At 36.0% G+C, this 24,838-nt stretch overlaps 1 protein-coding gene across 1 annotated transcript; it reads right to left on the bottom strand.

Moving 5' to 3' along the window:
• Positions 1–328: 328 nt before the first annotated feature.
• Positions 329–23,953, bottom strand: LOC122037873 (beta-adaptin-like protein A). Its single transcript, XM_042597328.1, has 11 exons — positions 23,792–23,953; positions 23,188–23,704; positions 22,945–23,069; positions 22,011–22,209; positions 21,591–21,819; positions 21,329–21,495; positions 20,967–21,176; positions 5,126–5,236; positions 4,850–5,026; positions 2,382–2,801; positions 329–827 (listed from the first exon to the last, which is right to left on the bottom strand). Exons 1-11 carry the CDS (start codon positions 23,845–23,847, stop codon positions 537–539), a joined length of 2,502 nt encoding a protein of 833 aa, XP_042453262.1. The 5' UTR covers positions 23,848–23,953; the 3' UTR covers positions 329–536.
• Between the last annotated feature and the right edge of the window lie 885 nt (positions 23,954–24,838).

The following is a 24,838-nucleotide window of genomic DNA, read 5'->3' as shown; positions in this document are numbered from 1 at the left end:
ACACCTGCTTGGCCAGCCGCACCTGATCTATAGTCCTGGGCCTTTCCCACCTTGACCCGTTGTTGTGAGCTCCACCTCTATCACCGTATCAGTGAATATGCAACGATGAGTAGTATCTCCAATCTAATGTTCTTGTCTACTCTAGATTATTAGCTTTAGGCCACGTATCATGAGTAACCAAACTCATGATCTCATGACAAAATACATGATAGAAGAATTGAACGTGTAATAATGGGAATAATACGTCTCGATAAAATACATTCTCATTCTCATGGCAGTCTTTACACAAGACAAGGATGTTAACCTATTTTTATACAGAACATATTAATTTTGAATAACTGTAGTGAAAATTAACCAATTGTACAAGTGCAACAATTTGAAGGGCAAGTTCTTAGATGCATAAAGCAGTTGCACCGCCTTTTGTACGCTAAATTGCTTCGTCAACTTATTACACCACTCATCGAACTCTGCGGACTTACTATTCAAGTAGCTTAATATGGCATTGAAGAAGGGAAGACACAATTGTTGACTATTCATTACATCCCAAACTTTGACAAAGCTGACTGAAACAATGCAAAGAAGGCTTCGGATGCACTGGCATCGTCTGCCTTGACTTTCACCTGTGCTTTTGCTGATGAGGTGTTGACGATACACTCCACCAGGAAGAATGATGCTGATCCGTCATCCTTTTGAGCAAAGAGGAAGAACTTGAAGTTTGGGGATTGACCGCCAGAGGCGATGCAATGGATAGAGTTGGCTTGCATGTGACGGATGAGGGCCTGAGGTGTGGTTAGGCTTCCAACTCCTTGAGGACTAATAGGAATTTCCTGCGTAGCATAACAAAATTAGTCATCATCAAGTGATCAAGATCTTATATTAGTTCCAACTATTTGGAATTAAATACTATCCGATCAAATTGATGCAATAGATTCAGCTCTTTTTATGCACTGCTGAACACATACATACTATCTAAACGTATACATTTCATCATCTATTTGTGCCACATTATAAGTATTTTCTCAATGCTTACGAGTGTTTCGAACCTTGGGATATGGAACATAACGAAATATAAACTCCATCCTCTCACTGCATTAGTGCTTCCACACAGGATTTGAAGCAAACAGTTTCATGACGTTTCTAACGTAGCTCATGTACCACTTTAATGGATGAACCCAACCATAGGAACATACAACAATAAAGGTGTCAAACCTTCTTGTCATGTGAACTCTCAGGGAAGATTAGCCAATTATCCTAAGATGACTTTTATCCATCGAGCATTAACCCTTCCACTTAGCATTGTCAAATCACTAAAACTGGCATTCATCCCTACTCGACAGGTGGGACATGCAGTCAAGCTCCCAAGGAAACCTTACGCTTAGGTTGATGTCTGTTTGACCTAAGGAAACCTTTGCACACCTCCATTACATCTTTGAAGGCCAATCACTAGGATTTGTCTATAGAATCTAATTTCAATACTAGGATTTAGAATGATCTAGTGGAAGTTTATTAGAGTTGTGGGCTAGGCGCTTTGCAAATACAGAATACTGGCATTTTTTTGTGTTGCCCTCCCATTTTTTTTATTAAGTGAAAGACATCAAAATATATCATCAACATAGAAAACTATCTATACGGTACCACTACTTCATATTTGATCCAAGCCTTACTGGTTTTTTTCTTCCAAAATGAAAGACTAGGGCTTCTTTCTTTTTTCCATTTTCCTTTTTTTTCAACCTAATCCCCTACCCTATGTGCAAAGAATAATTCTTTTTCTTTTGGCCTTGACTTTTACACTATAAAAATGAGTTGATGAACTATCCTGATTAAATGTTTGAACGCAAATCTAGATACAAAGTTATCTTCAATCCTTTCCACTACTTCTAAATGGATTTCCCACTAGCCTATCCAATCTAATTCGATGGAGTTACCAGACACAAGTTTGGTAGCTGAACTGGAAATTGCAAAATAATTGAGAATTATTGATAATCTTCCATGCAATCTCTTCTTTAATCCTAGGAGAAAAATAGGCTCAGCTGCTAGGAAGACTCACAATTTAGGACAATTAACTATAAATTCTGCAGACTGGACATGTAATGCTAACCATGTGTTGGCTATTGATCTACTGTGTTAGAATTGTAACGTGGATGATCTTAATCCTCAAAGTTTTATCTAGGTATTTTCCAATAACAAGTCTAATTGTCACATATTTATGAATTAATGAAAAATTACCCAATTTCATTCTGCACCAGTTATGTACTGATAAGATCGTAAGAAAAAGAGAAATGTTTTAGGACAACCATTCTAAGAGATGAGAAAGAGCGGATATATCTTAAAGGTGCATTACATGATGGGGCTGAGATGAGATCCACTATGTGGGAATCTACCTGTGAGATTGATACACCCAGTTGACCCCATTTTCTTTGGAAAGTACCAGGATCCAAGGCTGCTTTTGAGTTAAGCTTTAATGATGGAGGTTCAGGGGCAGCTAGCATACTTAAACCAAGAAGATCATCAATGGCAAAGGACGTCTGAGAAGTAACTGCTGGTTCTGATTGTGTCTGTGAACTAAGAGGTACTAACGAACTATTATAGTCATGTGGAGCACTATATCCTGGAGTAGCAGCCCCATTGATACTTGTTCCTCCATTTTCTTCTCTCTCTGATGTACCTAGCAATAGATCTTTGTCGCTCTCATCAAATCTAGGAGCATTATCCATAGATTCTTGATCCAGAGACAAATTTCCAATCTCTTCTGAGAACTCAAATGGTCCTCGGTGTTCCTTATCAGTAAACATATAAGAAGGCTGCATTTTATAAAGTTACCAAATTAGACAGTGTAAAATGCACGTGATCAAAAAATGTACTCCAAAAGAACAGAAGAAATAAATATTCATAGAAAAGACATGCCACGTTGCTTCAAGTACTAGTAAGAAGGGATCTGGTAAAGATCCTGAAAAATAATAATTTAATATGGAGCTGGAAGACTGTCTACCAATTTTCATAGATATATTTCCGTAAATCTTCTACAAAACTTTACATTTGTGCTGCATGTAAGCAGTAAGCATTTATACATAAATCCCATGATAGTCGTTAGTCATAACCTTGTTCAATATAAAACTTACATCAACAATAAGAAGCTAATAAGCTGACTGCCATTGTACAGGAGAAGCTAGTCATTAGTCATAATCTTGTTCTATATAAAATTTACATCAACAGTAAGAAACTATTAAGATGACCACATTGTACAGGAGAAAAAATGTGAGAACATTGTAGCGATCTAGGAGCACCAAGTTTCATAAAAGGAATCATCAGTTCTGAAGGACACCTATATTTTCTCCTTGGAGCATGAAAGATTGTTTGGCCATTCCACATCAGCAAATCCCATCAATTATGATATTTTTAGAACACTATTCTTTAGCTATCTTTTGCCATATCTCTAAGCCAAGAAATTGTCAGATCAACTGCGACACCAATACACCACATATAAACCAAAACATTTTCTTACTAGAACCAACCTATTGATCGCACTGATTTTTCTTTATTTTTTTAATTGGGCTAGGAACCATCATCTTTGTCATTTTTCTTGAACTAGTTTAGTTAAATTTATACATTCTACTTGACTACACATATATGCTAAATTCTGAAGAAAGATTATTTCAGCTTGCAAATTGCATAATTTTGTCCTTAAAAATCATTTGCCGATTTTTTTATTGAAAGGAAAACCGTAGACCTAATTTCTTTTTGTTAGAGTTGGCCTACATTAGCTTATTATTCAATTGGAATAAAAGTTAAAACATGTGATTCCAATTGTAAGACATTTGTACATCATTTGAGTGCTATAACAATCATAAATTCATGTTTACATTATTTGCTTGAATATATTTACAAGGAATAATCCACTGATATCATTTTCAAATTATATTCTGTGCCATAGACATGCATTGTAAATATCCATGCAGCCAAAATAGTTAAGACTTGCAAAGAATCCTCATCACCATTGCTGACTAAATATATAAAACTTACAAGGCATCATCATCAGGCTATGTTTGCCCAACTATTGTGGTTGGGAATATGAATCTTATGTTTCCATTACCCTCTATGCAAAGCAATATCACTAGTAGTATTCCAACTAATAAATTCATTTCATTTTATATAACTAATGTTTTTTTTACAGTCTCCTGCTACCCCTTACACCATCCAGTTTGACAAAGGTCATACCACACTATGTTATAAAATTTTCTTTTTTTCTAGTTTAAAGAGGACACAACCATCACCCAAAATTTGACAAGCACTTTCTAATTTCTATTGCCCATTCTTCATCATATTAATTGTACCTTCATCAATATCTCCTTTTCATGCTAAGCGAAGGATTTGAGATATCTACCTTAACTATATTCCTTATATTCTTTTATTCTAACAGAGATTGCATTTTGTATATTCAGTTTTCATTCAATTTATTTTAAAACCATTTAACTTCTAAATATTGTCTTCCACAATTAACTGATTATAGGGTAATTACACTCTCATCAAGTAACACAATTTCATTTGCAAACAATACACCAAGGAATGCACCAAGGAGATTGATCCTGAATATGATTGGTTAGTATATCTAATACTGTGAAAAGATAGGAACTTACAAACTATAATGTCATATAGGACTTACACTGAATGATGATGAAAATGTTAGGGACATGAATTGTAATTCAAATTACACCCGTCTCCATGTTGATAGAAAAGAAATTATCAGAGGCAATATCTCTTGTCCTCTAGGTTAATAAGGACGGCTAGCAAAATGCACAACCAAATTTATTCAAAGTAAAACATGCAAATCCTGATAAAGAAACTTATGTACCTTCTGGTAGACGACAGATAAAGTGTTGAATTCATCAAATATTCGATCTTTAACTTCACTGCTCTGTAGATCAGCAAAGACAGAAACAGCTTGCTTGGGAGGGTTTACAACACGTTCTGCAACAGACACATCATATTGCAAAAGCCTGTAGTAGAGTAAGGCCCGGTCATGAACATCCTGCATATAATTGGTCAAACTATTTTTGTAATTCTTTGCAGAATTTTGTGGCAAGAATAATCTTATAGCCATCAGAAATCCAATAAAATTAAGCCACACCTGATGGGAATCAGCCACTCCAGCAGCTAGTGCAGCTCCCAGAGCCTTCTGCGTCTCAGGTGGCCTTTTGAGGAAACATTTCATTGCTGCAGTGAGAAGATGCAAACGAACCTACAGAACAATCAGACAAAAGACTTCTCTGTATAATAAACCAAGATCTAAACAACAATGGAGATATTTCACTTTCCTTCTAAAGTGAATAAGGTTTATTTGCTTCAAAGGCATAATTTAAGCAGATATAAAAATCTTAATGCATAATTCACTTGAGCTACAAGTTCTCATCATGAACCATGGAATTCGCAAGTTGCATCCCACCAATGAAACTATCTGCTGTGCAACTTCATTGATTTTCACTTATAAGTTTCCACTTGTTTTTATAAGAGTTTCCACTACCAAATACAAATTCATTATGTTTCTGTAGAGAATCAGCCTGGTGACCCTTGCAATAAAAGCAAAATATATTACAGGGCATCCCATCAATTCAAACCACACCAAACTGAACCAAATTTTAAAGATGATTTTTCTGTAACTTCCTTCTAAGTTGAAGCTAATCAAACTATTTTTGTAAAAAAAATCAAATAAAAACTGAACGCTGAAGCTTGTGGTTGAGTTTGGTCTTTCTTTGACTAAACATGCTACAAGTATTCTATCAATTAATAAAAGATTTGTGTTCTTAAAGAATATCTAGAATAAAAGACAATAATTTTGTTAGAGTGTATACTAAAAGCCTAGCCTTTTGTAAACATTTTGTTTTGAAATAAAGAATCACATTCGTCAAATGTCTACATTTATATGCTAAGTGTAGTTGTTCAATTAATTTATATTGTAGATAACATGGTGTGTGGTGTCATACAGAAGATCATGTTATCAATTCTTTATAAATTGTAAACAGTAGCTCACGACTAAGATGGAAAGGAACAAACCATTGGAATAGTCGTAGTGTAATTTGATATTAGTTTATCTTAACTATAAAATTACACTAGTACACTCTGATTGTATTGAGCAGGACCATTAAAGGTAAATTCGTTTTATACTGACTGAATAAAAGAGCAAGACCTTTGTTATTATGGAAGTGTATGCTCTTAATCCTAATATAATAACAAACACATATATTTAGTATTTATTTCTTTGACTTATCAATGGGTGAGATTTAGTTCGATAAATCAAGAGGCCCGATAAGTTGGGAAATGATATTATTTATAGTGTATGTTGTTGATTATAGAAGGAAACTATATCCTAGTAATCTAGGTTGATGATGTCCCCAAGAGGAACTCATAAGGATTGTCATGTAAACCCTGCAGGTGGACTTAGCCCGACATGATAATGAAGTTGAGTGGTACTACTCTTGGAGCTAGATATTAATTAAGTGAATTGTCAGTAACTCATTTAACTCCGCCCATGATGACCGGTCATGGCCGATCCCAAGCCCGGATAAAGGAGGAGGGTTGCGTTAGGTTGCCAGCCAGCGTCAAACTATGGCAAATATTCAATGAATGAATCCATTAAACTATTGTGCTAATGCTAGGTTGTTCCCCGGAAGGAACGCGCTACATCTCCGTAAGAACTCGGGTGTAGTGTTAAATAGGAAAAAGTTCTCACACCATAGGTTAGATAAGAACAAATATGATAGAAAAAACTAATAATCTAAGATTTAGAATATGGAACATAGGAACTCTCACTAGTAAATTAATGGAAGTAGTAGATTTGATAATTAGAAGAATAATTAATATTTTGTGTGTACAAGAGAAAAAATGAGTAGACGAGAAGACAAAGATGATAGAGAACTTGTGTTTTAAGTTATGATACGTAAAATAAGAAATGAAGTGGATATTACTGTAGATAGTTTGTTAAAGAATGAAGTTATAGGAGTAGTCCGAAAATGAGATAGAATTTAAGCTCTCAAGATAGTAATGGCGAAAGAAACTATAAACGTAATTAGCATATATGCACATCATGTAGGATTAGATAAAACTACCAAATCAAGATTTGGGAACAACCTAAATGAAATATTACAAAATATTCCACCAAATAAAATGATTTTAATAGGAGGTGATCTAAATGGACATGTCGGAGTGAAAAATGAGAAATATGAGAGAGTACATGGGAGTTATAGGTTTGGAACGAGGAATGAGTTAGGGAAAACTATATTAGATTTTGTGATAGCATATGACCTTATATTAGCTAATATGTTTTTTAAGAAAAGAGAAGAACGCTTAGTCACATTCAAAAGTGGGAATAATAAATCACAAATTGACTTTCTTATAGTTAGAAAGAAGGATAGAAAGATTTGTAAAGATTGCAAAGTTATCCCTGGAGAAAGCTTAACTAACCAACATAGGGTAGTAGTGTTGGATATACGCCTCAAACATAGTATCAATAGAAATAAAATATATACAATTCCTAAAATTAAGTGGTGGAAATTAAAGGATGGAAAACAAAATATATTTAAGGAGAAAGTAGAAGTACAAGCATTAGGTGAAATATACGATGACTCTAATACAACATGGGATAAAATGGTATCAAAGTTGAAAATAATAGCTAAGAGTGTACTCGGTGAGTCAAAGGGACATGCACCACTAAGTAAAGAATCTTGGTGGTGGAATGAGAAAGTACAAGAGAAAGTGAAGGAAAAACGAATAGCTTATAAGGAATTATATATTTGTAAGAACGAGGAAAACTTAAAAAAATATACAATAGCCAAGAAAGAAGCTAAGAAAGTAGTGAGTGAAGCAAAAAATGAAACTTTTGAACGGTTATATCAAAAATTGGATACAAAAGAAGGGAAAAGAGACATTTATAGAATAGCTAAAGTGAGAGAAAGGAAAACAAGAGATCTTAGCCAAATAAAATGTATTAAAGATAAATGTAATAGGGTATTAGTAAATGATGGGGAAATAAAAGAGCGGTGGAAGAGGTATTTTCATCAACTTTTTAATGAAGGTTTAAGTGATCAATTTAACTTAGGTAATTTAATTAGGTCAAATGAGCATAGGAATTTTAATTTTATCGAGAATTGAACTTAAGAAGTAAAACAAACTTTAAATGAGACGACAAATGAAAAGCCGTTGGACCAGATGATATTCCGATAGAGGTATGGAAGTGCTTAGGGAAACAAGGTATTGAATGGCTTACAAAATTATTTAACATAATATTGAAAACGAAAAGAATGTCTGATCAATGGAAGATAAGTACTCTAGTTCCCTTATATAAGAATAAGGAAGACATACAAAATTGTGCAAACTATAGAGGTATTAAACTAATGAGTCATACTATGAAACTTTGGGAAAAAGTAATAGAAAAAAGATTAAGGAAGGAGACCACAGTGACAGAAAATCAATTTGGGTTCATGCCTGGAAGGTCGACAATAAAAGTTATACATCTCCTTAGACAATTAATTGAAAAATATCGGGAGCAAAAACAAGATCTACACATGGTATTCATTAACTAAGAAAAAGCTTATGATAGAGTCCCAAGAGAAATTATATGGAGAATTTTAGAAAAGAGAGGTGTTAGCGTAACATATATTGAACTAATTAAGGATATGTATGAGGATGTAACGACCAGAGTAAAGACTTCAGGCGGAGTAACTGAAGCATTTCCAATAAAGATAGGGTTACATCAAGGATCAACTCTAAGTCCCTATCTTTTTATACTAATTATAAACGAACTCACTGCGCACATTCAAGACACAGTACCGTGGTGCATATTGTTTGCAGATGATATTATTTTGGTAGGTGAGACACGTGAAGGAGTAAATGCTAAGCTAGAATCTTGGAGGGAAACACTAGGGCTGCAAACGAATCGAGCCGGCTCGAAAAATATTCGATTCGTATTCGAATTTATCGAATTCGAGCCGAACTCGAACATGTTCGAATTTTTTTTCGAGCCGAATTCGAGCCCAAATTATATTGTTCGAGCCGCTCGCGAGCCTTAATATTTATTAATATAAGTTAAATATATATTAAATAAATAAATTTCGAGTCTTTCGAACCTATTTTCGAGCAATAATTCGAATAGTTCGCGAACATGTTCGAATATTTCGAGCCGAACTCGAACCCGAGCCCTAATTCGAACCGAACTCGAACTAAACATTTTGAATTTTTCGAACTTCGAATCGAGCTCGAACTCGAATATACCTATTTCGAGCCGAATTCGAGCCTTAAATTTTTCTGCATATTCGGCTCGATTCGATTCGTTTGCACCCCTAGGAAACACTAGAAGGGAAAGGTTTTAAGGTTAGTAGATTAAAGACAGAATATATAGAATTTAAGTTTAGCAATATTAGACGTAATGAAACAATTGTTAAGATAGGAGAGGACGAGTTGCCAGGAACCGAGAGATTTAAATATTTAGGATCATTTTTACAAAATGATGGAGGGATTGAGAGAGATGTCTTACATAGAATACAAGCAGAATGGGTGAAATGGAGGGGAGCGTTGGGTGTTTTATGTGACCGTAAAGTACCTCTTAAACTTAAAGGTAAGTTCTATAAAACCGCAGTTAGACCTGTTATGTTATATGGAGCTGAATATGAGCATAAGATGAGAGTTGCAGAGATGAGGATGTTAAGGTGGATGTGTGGACATACGAAGATAGACAAAATAAGGAATGAGAGCATTAGAGAGAAAGTCGGAGTTGCATCTATTGAGGACAAACTTCGAGAGACACGTTTAAGATGGTATAGACATGTATTTAGACGACCAATAAATGCTCCAGTTAGGCGATGTGAAACTATGATAAACATGCATATCAAACGAGGAAGAGGACGACCAAAAAAGACTTGGTTAGCAACAATAAAACAAGAAAAATTTTATTTAAATATAAATGATGATATAATAGGAGATAGGGCTCAATGGCGTAAAAGGATTCATAAAGGCGACCCCACCTAGTGGGAAAAGGCTTGGTTGTTGTTGTTGAACAAGAGGAAAACCCTGAGTCTAGATCCGTGAGGATACTTGAACCCAGGAAATTTTTATGAAACGTGGATTTAAACAAGAGGAAAACCTGAGTCTAGATCCGTGAGGATACTTGAACCCAGGAAATTTTTATTTCTGGCACACTTACAAGCACTCTTACAACTGTAGTAAAGCTCACACTTACAGTAAAGCTCACACTTACAAGGACTCTGGCTTACTTAGTAACACTTCGAGTATCTCTCGCTTGTGTTTCTAAGCATACTAGGAACACTTATTTATAAGCTAGGAAAAGCATCTGATAAGATCGATTTCATAGTGATCGAATCTTATCTATAGTTACATTATTAAAGTTTGTCTGCCATTCAATAGTGGTGTAAGGAAAGAACGGCTCCCCGGGACTCAGTTCTTTTCTTCACCACTAAGTAAAGCTCTAGCGAACAGGGTTTTGATTGCGTTGCCAAGAATCTCTTTTGTGTTGTCGCTTGCATCCTGCGTTTCCTCCACCGATTCACAAACTTGCTTTAATAATTGAAGCTGACACTCAGGTAAAGTGACTTTATTAGTGACATGACGCACTATTCGTGATAACGCATCTGCTAGCTGGTTGTTGGTGCCTTCAACGTGCTCAAATTCAATATTAATACCTGTTCCAGTGATGTAGTCAGTAAATGCAATCCATCTGACACGTGATGGCTTGTTACTTGCTGATTTATTGAAAAACTTTATGATTGCATGGCAGTCGGTTCTCAATGTGATCTCCTTTTTATCTAAATAGTGAATTTTGAACGCAGATAACGCTTCCATACAAGCATGTATTTCAGCGTCTATTGTAGATTTAATCACGGAGAACTTTCCACTGGCATATGCACATACTTTTTCAGTTTTTCTGCTATCATATTTCTTCATTTTCCACTTGCATACTCCTCCCCATCCTTCCATACTTCCATCTGTTTCAATTATCAAATATGCTTCCTGAGGAGGTAATTCCAGATCTGGTAATGTTTGGACCAAACTTTTAATTTCTTTTATAATTTTCCAGTCTGCAGCCTTGAAACGTCTATCACCATGAGGTGAAGTTTTGGAATATAGAGGACCAAGAATTTTACTCAAATTCGGGATATGTGATCTAGCATAATTAAGAATACCCAGAAAAGATCTTAATCCCTTTAGAGTTGTGATAACTTTTTCATCAAAATTGATAATTTTCTTGATAATATGCTCCTGTAGTTTGACTTTTCTATTGCCAATAATAACTCCCAAGAATTCTATCTCAGGCTGAGCAATCTTCATTTTCGTTGGAGAAAGTACTAATCCTTCCTTTTGGCAAATATCAAGAAACTGATTTAAGTGGTGGCAATGTTGTTCTTCATTCTCAGAATAAACTAGGATATCATCAATATAGACAACTAGAAATTTTTCACAATCTTTAAAGCAGGAATCCATTTTTCTCTGAAAAATGGCTGGCGCATTTTTTAAACCAAATGGCATTACTAGCCATTCAAATAATCCTTGTGGAACTAAGAAAGCCGTCCGTGGAATTGATTCTTCAGCCATTGCTACTTGATGAAATCCCGATTTTAAGTCAAATTTAGAAAAAATTCTTCCATTACCTATTTTCTTGAGGATTAAATTAATCCCAGGCAGAGAGTACTGATCCTTGTATGTATTGTCATTTAAGGATTTGTAATTAAAAACCGTTCTCTCTTTTCCTTTAATTTCTTTTCCTGTGGTTGGATCCACCGTTGTACCTGACTGGACTATAAAGGCCATCGTTCGATGTCGACTCCGGCTAGGACGAATCACCTTTAAATTGAGAAGTGAATCAATATGAAATTTGAAGGCGGCTTCCATAAAGGGCGTTATGTGCTTCAGTGGTTTATCCTGTATTGTCAGATCAGGATTAATTATATCTAAGGTACAAAATACCTTATTATTTGCCCAGAATTTGAGGGGGTCATTGCCAATATAGTCGGATTCCTTCAGTCTTTGAAATATGGGGGAATATCGAGCTTTAAAATCAATATTAAATAGAGAGTATTGTGGAGAAATATCATAAATATTTAAATACTCATCTTCATCAAGCTCGAGCTCAGGGATTGCTTTAGCAGAAATGAAAACTTCTGGAGAGGTTTTAATGCTTGTGATTTCCTTATAAAAGGTTACTTCTGTACCTTCAATCCTGAGCCCTCCCGCCATGGATTTGATAAAATTACAACCAATTAACATCTGAATACCATCCTTTAAATTCATCTCTAATTGATATGTAAAGGGAATTCTGAATTTATGAATACCGATGGTCATATACCCATTTTTTAACTTTTTTGAAGACTCCTGTTGAGAGTTGATTCCAGAAAATAAAACATTATAATTGATTTCTTCGAAGGCTTCCTCTGGCATTGCATTTTTACATATGCAACATGTTGTTGCTCCAGTATCAAGAATTGCTTGTACCTTTGTGTTACTGATGCCTGGTATTTGTAAAATAACCTCCATATTATAGAGCCTGTTGATTAAGGATTTTTTGGGGGCAGAAAATGCCAATTCCTGTGTGCTTGGTCCTGGTTCAATCTGACCAATTATTAATGCATTAGTTGATCCAAATGCTCCTTCTCCTCGCTCAGTATTTTCAAGATTAGTGACTTCAATTACCGGTGATGCCATAATCTTTTCAAAAATTAACTGAGCTACTGAACTACCATGAGCAAGAGACAAGGTTATTGAAGAAAAATTATAAATAACCACACATACCTCCCCCCGGAAATCTGAATCAATGACACCAGCATTGATTAAATAATTAAGACGAAGGGCTGTGCCTGATCTTGGTGCAATACGTGCATAATACCCATCCGTAAACTCCAAGCTAATACCGGTTTTGGCCATGTATTGTTGTTGAGGTAATATATGCACTTCTTCATCTAAGAATAAGTCATAACCAGCTGCTCCTTTTGTCCTTCGAACCGGTATTTTTGCTGTACTGGTTAAACATTTGACCTTTAGAATATGATATTCTTCTTGTTGCGGTGCTTTGCTCAGAATACTGCGTAAGTAAGATGTGTAATCCAGTAGTTCTTGGATAACCCTTTCTTCTTTATGATATGGTGGAATGACTTCAGTCTTCTTAAGCTTTAGGGTTTTATTCAGATAAAAGGGGCCGCATGCAGGACAGACAGTCATTTTGCAAATTAAACAATGAATTCTCATAGTATCAGTTGTGATTAACTTACAGAGCGTACAGCAGAGGTACTTGCTATCAGTAATAACTTGATTTTCCTCCCATTGGTGTTGGCAATTTTTCATTTTATCTCCAACGAAGACTTGACTTCTCCATCCATAATTTTCTGCCCCTAACATATAGATGGTATCCTGTATCCAGGGAGTGTCATCAAGAATAAAATTAATATAACCTGTGCCAGTTTCACCTTCAGAGAAAGAGCAGATTGCATCTGAATCTGCCTCATTTAAGTCTACCGAGAGAACATCATAGTCTGATGGTAAGTCTAACTGATCCAGAATTGATGCTCGGGCAATATTTCCTGTTTGCTTTTTACAGTCCCGGGCAAAATGCCCTGGTTCTCCGCAAATAAAGCATTTGCACTTCTTCTGCTGATCTGCCTTCTTTTTCTTAAATACACGAACATGAGAATCGTGAGGCTTACCTTTGTAGGTCTTTGCTTTGCGGAGCCCATATTTCTTTTGCTTGTTATAATACCCCGGAATAGGTATTTTACTACAAAAAGCCAGATCCTTGACGCTTTTTTTGTATGGCTGCTTTCTTACATATTTCTGCCAAATATTGGTATGTAAAATGTATTCGAGGAATAACACCAACCTGATTCCCCGGGTATTTTGCTTTGAATGCTGCTTCGACTTCATTTCCAATTATCGGTGGCATTTTCCTGAATAGCTTATCAGATAATTCAAGGCTTATAAACATTCTTCCAGATTTTGCAGCCAAAATTTTGTAATCATTAAGATAATTAAAAATATCTTTCATGTTATGACATGTGAGACGTTCTATGTCAATATACGCCTGATCTTGTTCTACTGTTGAACCCTGGTATGAGTCTTCTAACAGAAATGACCTTCTAATTGCAGACAAGATATTTTGTGTTTCACCAGCTATTTGAATCAGAGCCTCATACTCTGCGGCGTAGGCCATACGCCATTGTATCCACATTTTTTTTTCATTTTCTCCCAATAAATTTTCAATAAATTGAACTTTCTGAGTATTATCTAACCAGGTTTTTTGGTTAACTAAATTGTTGGTAATTGATTTCCAACGAGAAATAACTTCAGAATACTGACCTATGTCTTCTGGAAGAATTAGTATAGCTCCGTCATTTGTTTGAGCTGAAGGGAGTGCCCATGGTTGGTGGTTAATCCCTCGGGGCCTGAATCTTCCGTTTATAGCTGGAGCTTCTGCTTGTATTGTTCTGTTCTCAATTTATGCTGGTGGATAATTTACCTGCCCCATTAATGGTTCCTATGGAGGGTTGTATCTTGATATAGCACTGCTACTTGCTAAGGCATTTTCATTCGTTGCTTGTTCAACCATACTTCTTAAGATTGGATAATCCAAGGTTTCAAGCTGCTCCATAATAGAATCCATTCTAAATTATCCACCAGCACAAATTGAGAACAGAACAATACAAGCAGAAGCTCCAGCTATAAACGGAAGATTCAGGCCCCGAGGGATTAACCACCAACCATGGGCACTCCCTTCAGCTCAAACAAATGACGGAGCTATACTAATTCTTCCAGAAGACATAGGTCAGTATTCTGAAGTTATTTCTCGTTGGGAATCAATTACCAACAATTTAGTTAACCAAAAAACCTGGTTAGATAATACTCAGAAAGTTTAATTTATTGAAAATCTATTGGGAGAAAATGAAAAAAAAATGTGGATACAATGGCGTATGGCCTACGCCGCAGAGTATGAGGCTCTGATTCAAATAGCTGGTGAAACACAAAATATCTTGTCTGCAATTAGAAGGTCATTTCTGTTAGAAGACTCATACCAGGGTTCAACAATAGAACAAGATCAGGCGTATATTGACATAGAACGTCTCACATGTCATAACATGAAAGATAATTTTAATTATCTTAATGATTACAAAATTTTGGCTGCAAAATCTGGAAGAATGTTTATAAGCCTTGAATTATCTGATAAGCTATTCAGGAAAATGCCACCGATAATTGGAAATGAAGTCGAAGCAGCATTCAAAGCAAAATACCCGGGGAATCAGGTTGGTGTTATTCCTCGAATACATTTTACATACCAATATTTGGCAGAAATATATAAGAAAGCAGCCATACAAAAAAGTGTCAAGGATCTGGCTTTTTGTAGTAAAATACCTATTCCGGGGTATTATAACAAGCAAAAGAAATATGGGCTCCGCAAAGCAAAGACCTACAAAGGTAAGCCTCACGATTCTCATGTTCGTGTATTTAAGAAAAAGAAGGCAGATCAGCAGAAGAAGTGCAAATGCTTTATTTGCGGAGAACCAGGGCATTTTGCCCGGGACTGTAAAAAGCAAACAGGAAATATTGCCCGAGCATCAATTCTGGATCAGTTAGACTTACCATCAGACTATGATGTTCTCTCGGTAGACTTAAATGAGGCAGATTCAGATGCAATCTGCTCTTTCTCTGAAGGTGAAACTGACACAGGTTATATTAATCTTATTCTTGATGACACTCCCTGGATACAGGATACCATCTATATGTTAGGGGCAGAAAATTATGGATGGAGAAGTCAAGTCTTCGTTGGAGATAAAATGAAAAATTGCCAACACCAATGGGAGGAAAATCAAGTTATTACTGATAGCAAGTACCTCTGCTGTACGCTCTGTAAGTTAATCACAACTGATACTATGAGAATTCATTGTTTAATTTGCAAAATGACTGTCTGTCCTGCATGCGGCCCCTTTTATCTGAATAAAACCCTAAAGCTTAAGAAGACTGAAGTCATTCCACCATATTATAAAGAAGAAAGGGTTATCCAAGAACTACTGGATTACACATCTTACTTACGCAGTATTATGAGCAAAGCACCGCAACAAGAAGAATATCAGATTCTAAAGGTCAAATGTTTAACCAGTACAGCAAAAATACCGGTTCGAAGGACAAAAGGAGCAGCTGGTTATGACTTATTCTTAGATGAAGAAGTGCATATATTACCTCAACAACAATACATGGCCAAAACCGGTATTAGCTTGGAGTTTACGGATGGGTATTATGCACGTATTGCACCAAGATCAGGCACAGCCCTTCGTCTTAATTATTTAATCAATGCTGGTGTCATTGATTCAGATTTCCGAGGGGAGGTATGTGTGGTTATTTATAATTTTTCTTCAATAACCTTGTCTCTTGCTCATGGTAGTTCAGTAGCTCAGTTAATTTTTGAAAAGATTATGACATCACCGGTAATTGAAGTCACTAATCTTGAAAATACTGAGCGAGGAGAAGGAGCATTTGGATCAACTAATGCATTAATAATTGGTCAAACTGAACCAGGACCAAGCACACAGGAATTGGCATTTTCTACCTCCAAAAAATCCTTAATCAACAGGCTCTATAATATGGAGGTTATTTTACAAATACCAGGCATCAGTAACACAAAGGTACAAGCAATTCTTGATACTGGAGCAACAACATGTTGCATATGTAAAAATGCAATGCCAGAGGAAGCCTTCGAAGAAATCAATTATAAGGTTTTATTTTCTGGAATCAACTCTCAACAGGAGTCTTCAAAAAAGTTAAAAAATGGGTATATGACCATCGGTATTCATAAATTCAGAATTCCCTTTACATATCAATTAGAGATGAATTTAAAGGATGGTATTCAGATGTTAATTGGTTGTAATTTTATCAAATCCATGGCGGGAGGGCTCAGGATTGAAGGTACAGAAGTAACCTTTTATAAGGAAATCACAACCATTAAAACCTCTCCAGAAGTTTTCATTTCTGCTAAAGCAATCCCTGAGCTCGAGCTTGATGAAGATGAGTATTTAAATATTTATGATATTTCTCCACAATACTCTCTATTTAATATTGATTTTAAAGCTCGATATTCCCCCATATTTCAAAGACTGAAGGAATCCGACTATATTGGCAATGACCCCCTCAAATTCTGGGCAAATAATAAGGTATTTTGTACCTTAGATATAATTAATCCTGATCTGACAATACAGGATAAACCACTGAAGCACATAACGCCCTTTATGGAAGCCGCCTTCAAATTTCATATTGATTCACTTCTCAATTTAAAGGTGATTCGTCCTAGCCGGAGTCGACATCGAACGATGGCCTTTATAGTCCAGTCAGGTACAACGGTGGATCCAACCACAGGAAAAGAAATTAAAGGAAAAGAGAGAACGGTTTTTAATTACAAATCCTTAAATGACAATACATACAAGGATCAGTACTCTCTGCCTGGGATTAATTTAATCCTCAAGAAAATAGGTAATGGAAGAATTTTTTCTAAATTTGACTTAAAATCGGGATTTCATCAAGTAGCAATGGCTGAAGAATCAATTCCATGGACGGCTTTCTTAGTTCCACAAGGATTATTTGAATGGCTAGTAATGCCATTTGGTTTAAAAAATGCGCCAGCCATTTTTCAGAGAAAAATGGATTCCTGCTTTAAAGATTGTGAAAAATTTCTAGTTGTCTATATTGATGATATCCTAGTTTATTCTGAGAATGAAGAACAGCATTGCCACCACTTAAATCAGTTTCTTGATATTTGCCAAAAGGAAGGATTAGTACTTTCTCCAACGAAAATGAAGATTGCTCAGCCTGAGATAGAATTCTTGGGAGTTATTATTGGCAATAGAAAAGTCAAACTACAGGAGCATATTATCAAGAAAATTATCAATTTTGATGAAAAAGTTATCACAACTCTAAAGGGATTAAGATCTTTTCTGGGTATTCTTAATTATGCTAGATCACATATCCCGAATTTGAGTAAAATTCTTGGTCCTCTATATTCCAAAACTTCACCTCATGGTGATAGACGTTTCAAGGCTGCAGACTGGGAAATTATAAAAGAAATTAAAAGTTTGGTCCAAATATTACCAGATCTGGAATTACCTCCTCAGGAAGCATATTTGATAATTGAAACAGATGGAAGTATGGAAGGATGGGGAGGAGTATGCAAGTGGAAAATGAAGAAATATGATAGCAGAAAAACTGAAAAAGTATGTGCATATGCCAGTGGAAAGTTCTCCGTGATTAAATCTACAATAGACGCTGAAATACATGCTTGTATGGAAGCGTTATCTGCGTTCAAAATTCACTATTTAGATAAAAAGGAGATCACATTGAGAACCGACTGCCATGCAATCATAAAGTTTTTCAATAAATCAGCAAGTAACAAGCCATCACGTGTCAGATGGATTGCATTTACTGACTACATCACTGGAACAGGTATTAATATTGAATTTGAGCACGTTGAAGGCACCAACAACCAGCTAGCAGATGCGTTATCACGAATAGTGCGTCATGTCACTAATAAAGTCACTTTACCTGAGTGTCAGCTTCAATTATTAAAGCAAGTTTGTGAATCGGTGGAGGAAACGCAGGATGCAAGCGACAACACAAAAGAGATTCTTGGCAACGCAATCAAAACCCTGTTCACTAGAGCTTTACTTAGTGGTGAAGAAAAGAACTGAGCCCCGGGGAGCCGTTCTTTCCTTACACCACTATTGAATGGCAGACAAACTTTAATAATGTAACTATAGATAAGATTCGATCACTATGAAATCGATCTTATCAGATGCTTTTCCTAGCTTATAAATAAGTGTTCCTAGTATGCTTAGAAACACAAGCGAGAGATACTCGAAGTGTTACTAAGTAAGCCAGAGTGCTTGTAAGTGTGAGCTTTACTGTAAGTGTGAGCTTTACTACATTTGTGAGAGTGCTTGTAAGTGTGCCAGAAATAAAAATTTCCTGGGTTCAAGTATCCTCACGGATCTAGACTCAGGTTTTCCTCTTGTTTAAATCCACGTTTCCACTTCTGCCAAGCCATGCTTGGAGCCCAAGCAAGGGTCGGCCACACAAAGGCTAGGATGGGATGAAGTGTGGTCGGCCCTAGCTTGAACTCAACCTAGGTGGGTCGGCCACAAGAAATTTAAATGGATTTTATTTTTAAAATCTTTTCTTATGTGGACACCATGGTTTTAAAAGAGAGTTTAAAATTTAAATCTTTCCTTTTATAGTTTCTACAAAAGGATTAAGTGAAAAATTTGATATCTTTCCTTATTTGTAGTTAAAAGGAAGATTTTAATTTTTTTATAAGACTTTCCATTTTTGTAACCATGTTCATGATTTAAAAGAGAATTTTAAAATTAAATCTTTCCTATTATAGTTTCTACAAAAGATTAAGAAAAGATTTGATGTCTTTCCTTATTTGTAGATTGAGAGGAAGATTTTAATTTTAAAGATAACTTTCCTTTTTGGAAATCATCCACATGTTTTAATAGAGAGATTTTAATTTATAAAATTTCCTTTTATAACCAACCATGAAGGGAAAATTAATAGAGAAATTTTTATGTTAAAAATTTCCGGAAACAAATAGGGAAGTTTTAATTTTGTGTTTAAAACTTGCCTTATTTGGAGCTTGTGATGTGGCCGGCCATGATAAGAGTTAAAAGGAAAGTTTAATTAAATTTTCCTCATTAACCAATGGCAAGGAGAATAAGGGAATTTTAATTATAATTAAATTTCCTTATTTGCCAAGACCAAGGAATATAAAAGAGGGGGTAGAGGTGTCTCACCTCACAACCTATCTTCTATAGTTTCTCCCTTTTCCCTTGGTGGTGGCCGGCCCTTGCTCCTTGCCTTCTCCTCTTCTCTTCTTCTTTGGTGGCCGGCGGCATCATCCCTTGGAGCTTGGTGGTGGTGGCCGGATCTTGCTTGGAGGAGAAGGAGAGAAAGGAGGCTTTGTTTCTAGCATCCCTTGGAGCTTGGTGGTGGTGGTCGAAACTCATCATCTCAAGGAAGAGGTGCTTGGCCGAAACTTGCAAGAAGGAAGAAGAAGGGCTTGGGTGGTTCTCATCTCGGTAGATCGTTGCCCACACAACGTCCGAGATAAGAAGAGGAATACGATAGAAGATCAAGAGGTTGTTGCTTACAAAGAAAAGTATAACTAGTAATTGTTTTCCGCATCATACTAGTTTTCTTTGTATAGTTTTTGAAATACCAAACACAAGAGGCATATGATTCTAGGTTTCAAATTTGTGATTCGAGTTTGTGTTTTTGTTTTTCGAATTTGTGATTCGATTGTTCTATTTGGTTAAACCTAGAGTTATATAAGGAAATTAAATATTAGATTTCTTTAAAAGGCTTTGTCTAGGCAGTGGTGGATGATCTCATACCCAAGAAGGCCTAGTGCCTCGCCATGCAGTCCTAGAAGCTAATTTTAGAAATTAATATTTAATTGAATCTATAACATAGGTTGATTTGGATCAATAATGTTAAGCATCGTTTGCGATCCAAATCTAAACCAATAAGAACAGATAAGTTAAATTTGGAATCAATAATATTAAGTTTCGTTTGCGATTCCTAATTTAATTTCTAAAGAACACAATAGGTTGTTAGTAAAGGTTTAGGACTTGTACAAAATTTTTGTGCAGAGGAACTGGTATGATATTCCGCGTAGCAACCAACAAATTTTGCAGAATTAATCTAAAAGTAACAAAACTACAGCTCCAGCACAATTTGCAACTAAGAAAATCAAGTCTGACCAGATATATTCTATACTAAACAATCATTTTATAGATTAAAAAAAGAATTAGAATCAGAATCTTATAAAAGGTATTTGCGTGACAGACTTGGAGTCGAACAATCTCTATCAATGATTTTTTAGTGGAGAGAGACAAATCCAAATTCATTAAAATATCTTAGTAATTAAACACCAATACCTCTGCTGCATTCTCATCGTCCCAATTCTCAATTAGATTTTCTAGAATATAAGGGGCATCAGGCATGTCCTTGGAATATTCTCCCAACATCCATATAAGAGCTGCTTTTGCTTTTGGTTCTTGAACATTTTTGCTGCTGATATTTCCAACAACAGCAATACAGTCATGACTCCATTGTGGATATTTCCTCAGTAGATCTTTCACAAGAACCTGTGAATCATTTGTGGACACGGGTAAGAGCTATAAACCTCCAAGTTATACAGTCATTTATGAACCAACAGGTTACCTATAGATGAGATAATTTATAAAGGCATATAGTTGTTTGCAGCATATTTACAGTGCCACATGACAGACATACTAACCAGAGTTTCAGCCGTAACATAATCTTTCTCCATCTCAAGAAATTGCAGAAGCCTGTCAACAATTGCATTGACATCATATTGTTGCAAGGCTATCTTACCAACTGCTCGAATTGACTCCCTTGCAATGGGCACATCAACATTTCCAGCATATTCACACAATTCAGTCACTGATGAATAAGAACATTCATCACTAATACAGATGTCTAGCAATCATGAAGATAGATGAGAAATGAAAATTGAAACAGTTGGACAGTGATTTTACCAATCTCATAAGTGTTGCTCTCATTAGCAATGGCAGTCAACATCTCAAGTTTAAGTTTTTTAATATATGATGGATCACTGAATTGGCAATAAAAATGTTTGTAGTCAGAAGAGAAGAGCATCGGAGCACGCATCACCAACAGATGCAGGTGACTCAAAACTGCATAGGATTGTTCAGAACTTCCCGACCCAACTAAAGTGAGCAAAGGAGCTTTAAGGCGCTCATAGACCTAAAAATAGAGAGAGAGAGAGAGAGAGAGATTGCTCACCAGTCAAAAATATGATTGAAAAGGACATCTTTTTAGCTCAGACAATGAGCCATCTTAGTGATGGTAATTAGTAAGAGAAGAGGTCAATTAAACAGCTTGACTGATTGAAAACAATATTTTGAACCAAACAAAATGAGAACTTTAATAGGAACCTGCTGATGAACATCGGTCATTGACATTGTCAGATGCAAAAACACTTTGATTGTAGCTAAGACAACAGCTCCATTTGCATGCTGAAGTCTGTCCTCGAGTAGATTCATTATGTCAAATATATCATTGCTATCAGAAGGTATATACTTGGAAATTAGTTCAAGGATAAGGCACTGTGCCCATTCATTGAATTCTTTAATCCTGCAAAATTATAATACTACACTTAGATATCATCCCTTCGATGGGAAGAAGTGATTAACAAAAGATTAATGCACAGGAAGGATGATAGAAACTGATATTTAGAAATCTTAATTATATAAACTTGGAATATATGACAGAACATCATCTGTCACCAAGAAGTTTATATATTAAAATGAATATGTTGTCCAGAATAAGCAATTAAAAGTCATATACTTCATGCGGCAGATAAAACAGGAGATTCTTGTCTAATGAACTAGCACTTCTGAAGGAGTTCTGATTTTTGCACAATCTTTTGACTTGCAGCTGGCAAGCATGAAAATGAAGAAATATTGGAACAAGGGAACTTGAACCTCAGAAAGAATGTGCAGATCATGATATAAAGGAAGATTTTCCTTGTCACAAGCCTATCTTTCGGGTGACTATTCTGGAATATCCACACAGATCGAAATATAATTAAGGATATCCACTCTGTTACTGAACTAGCAAACCAGGTTATTCAGTTTAATCACATTACTATTAGAAATATAATTAAGAATAAGAAAATAGAAAGTATCCTCATTTTTCAAAACAACATGGAACTGTTATGTATTGAACCTTCATTATCATAACAGAGAAGTTATTTTCTAGAAAGGAAAGAAGAACAATCTGCGATTCCAGCTAAACAAAAAGCTTCTGCTGGATCCAAGCTCACGGCCATGCTGTAAGGTAGGCAGATATTGGTAATCTGCTGCTTACCGATTCAAAAGGTAGTATATGGTCTGCTTGCTGAGAAGAGTCTCTCTTTCCCTATTGGCTTCCTCTGATTTATTGGCCTCCAAGTTCCATATCTCCTGCAATACAAACAGGCAATTTGCAACCACCTGCCAACAGAAACACATCGAAAACAGGTCTTAGTTGAACTGCAGTCCCACAAGAGATAGATCCATGCCATAAATAAAATTTGATACAGATCTGAATGTGCAAGGATGCATATCATACCTGGGCATCCGAATCGGTGAGCATAAGGTTCTTGAGCGAAGCTGGAAAATCCGAGTCGAAGCATGTAGTAGCGGAGATGTGATACAGCTTGAGTACACCAAGGACCGCGACCATCCGGACGTAGGGGCTGCCGTCCTCAAGCCCAGAAGAAAGTGGGGAAACAAGGTATTCAACGAGGTTAGGAACTCGGAGGGAGCAGAGGCTACGGAGGGCGAGGCCACGGATCATAGGGTCCACATCGCGGCAGTCCTTCTGTAGGAAGTTAATAGTAAGGAGGGCGAGATCGGGGTGGCAACGCGCATAGTTTCCGACATAGAGATAGCACATCTTCTTCAGGACGATGTCGGAGGTGGCGGAGCACATGACCATCTCGCTGAAGGCGGCGGAGACGTCGATCCCCACAGTCATGTAGGAGATCACGCGCTTGAAGAGGTCGCGCTTGGAGTCATCGGCACCGGGTGCGCGGCTACCAGCTAGCTGACGGAGCTGAAGCTTAAGATCAGAGACCTCGCTCTTCCTGGATAGGCAATACGACGGGATCAGGAAGCGAAGGGGTTTACGATTTAGGAGGAGAACGGAGAGGGAGGGAAGAAAGAATACATACCCGGAAGGCTGAGACGGAGAGGAGGACTTCTGCTGAACAATAGGGGGCGGAGCCATGGACGGATCCTGCCGCAACGCCGGAAAACGGATGCTACGGCTGCCGGGGCTCCTGAAAGAAAAAGGTAAGGATGAAAACAACTTGTCAACAGAAGGTTGGACAGACGTGATAACAGACCCATACAGTGGTCGAACTGAACCGGATTGTATTAAAAAAAAAAAGGGAAAGCAGCGAACCCACTGGCTAACTTTATAAAATTACCAAAAATACGTAAGTTAGTTGGAAAATAATGAAATCATGTATACTGATTTTACACTTGTTGCTGTTCTAAGTTTAATTGATTTTTTTTATCAGACGATTTCGATCCAAATTAATTGATTAATTAATTTCAGGACTCAGAGATCTTAAAATTATATAAAATTAATTTTTATATATTTATCTAGTTCTCTTGATTATATTCATATTCTTAAATATTAATTTTATCTGATATATTGAGAGTAATGATTTTTTGAACATAAAATAAGTTTAAAAAATTAATTCATGTTCAACATTCTCTCAGTATATTAGGTCAAATTGATGTTTGAGGACATGAATATAATCATAAAAATTAGACGAATCCATAGAAATTGCATGTCAATTAGAGATTGTTTGTCTACTAAACGATTTTTTCCAAAATAAATTTTTTAAAGATCAATTTTGAAATCTATCATGAAGAGTACTATCAGTCGATTTTAGACAATTTTGATTGAAAACGGTCGATGAATCTAGAGACCTCAGAATGATATAAAATTAATTTCAATATGTTTGTCTAGTTCTTCTTATTGTAAAAATGCCCTCAAACATCAATTTGACCCGATATATTGATAGCAATAATTTTTTGAACCTAAAAATATGTTCAAAAAACTAATTTGTGTTTAAAAAATCATTGCTCTCAATATATCAGGTCAAATTGATATTTAAGAGCATGGATATAATCAAGAGAACTAGATGAACACATAAGAATTGATTTCATATCATTCCGAGGTCTCTAGGTCCATCAGCCTGTCTATC

The sequence above is a fragment of the Zingiber officinale genome, chromosome 1A (genome assembly GCF_018446385.1).
Source record: "Zingiber officinale cultivar Zhangliang chromosome 1A, Zo_v1.1, whole genome shotgun sequence".
Lineage (NCBI taxonomy): Eukaryota > Viridiplantae > Streptophyta > Magnoliopsida > Zingiberales > Zingiberaceae > Zingiber > Zingiber officinale.
Note: the sequence above shows the minus strand (reverse complement) of the source record. Positions and strands in the feature narration are given on the sequence as shown.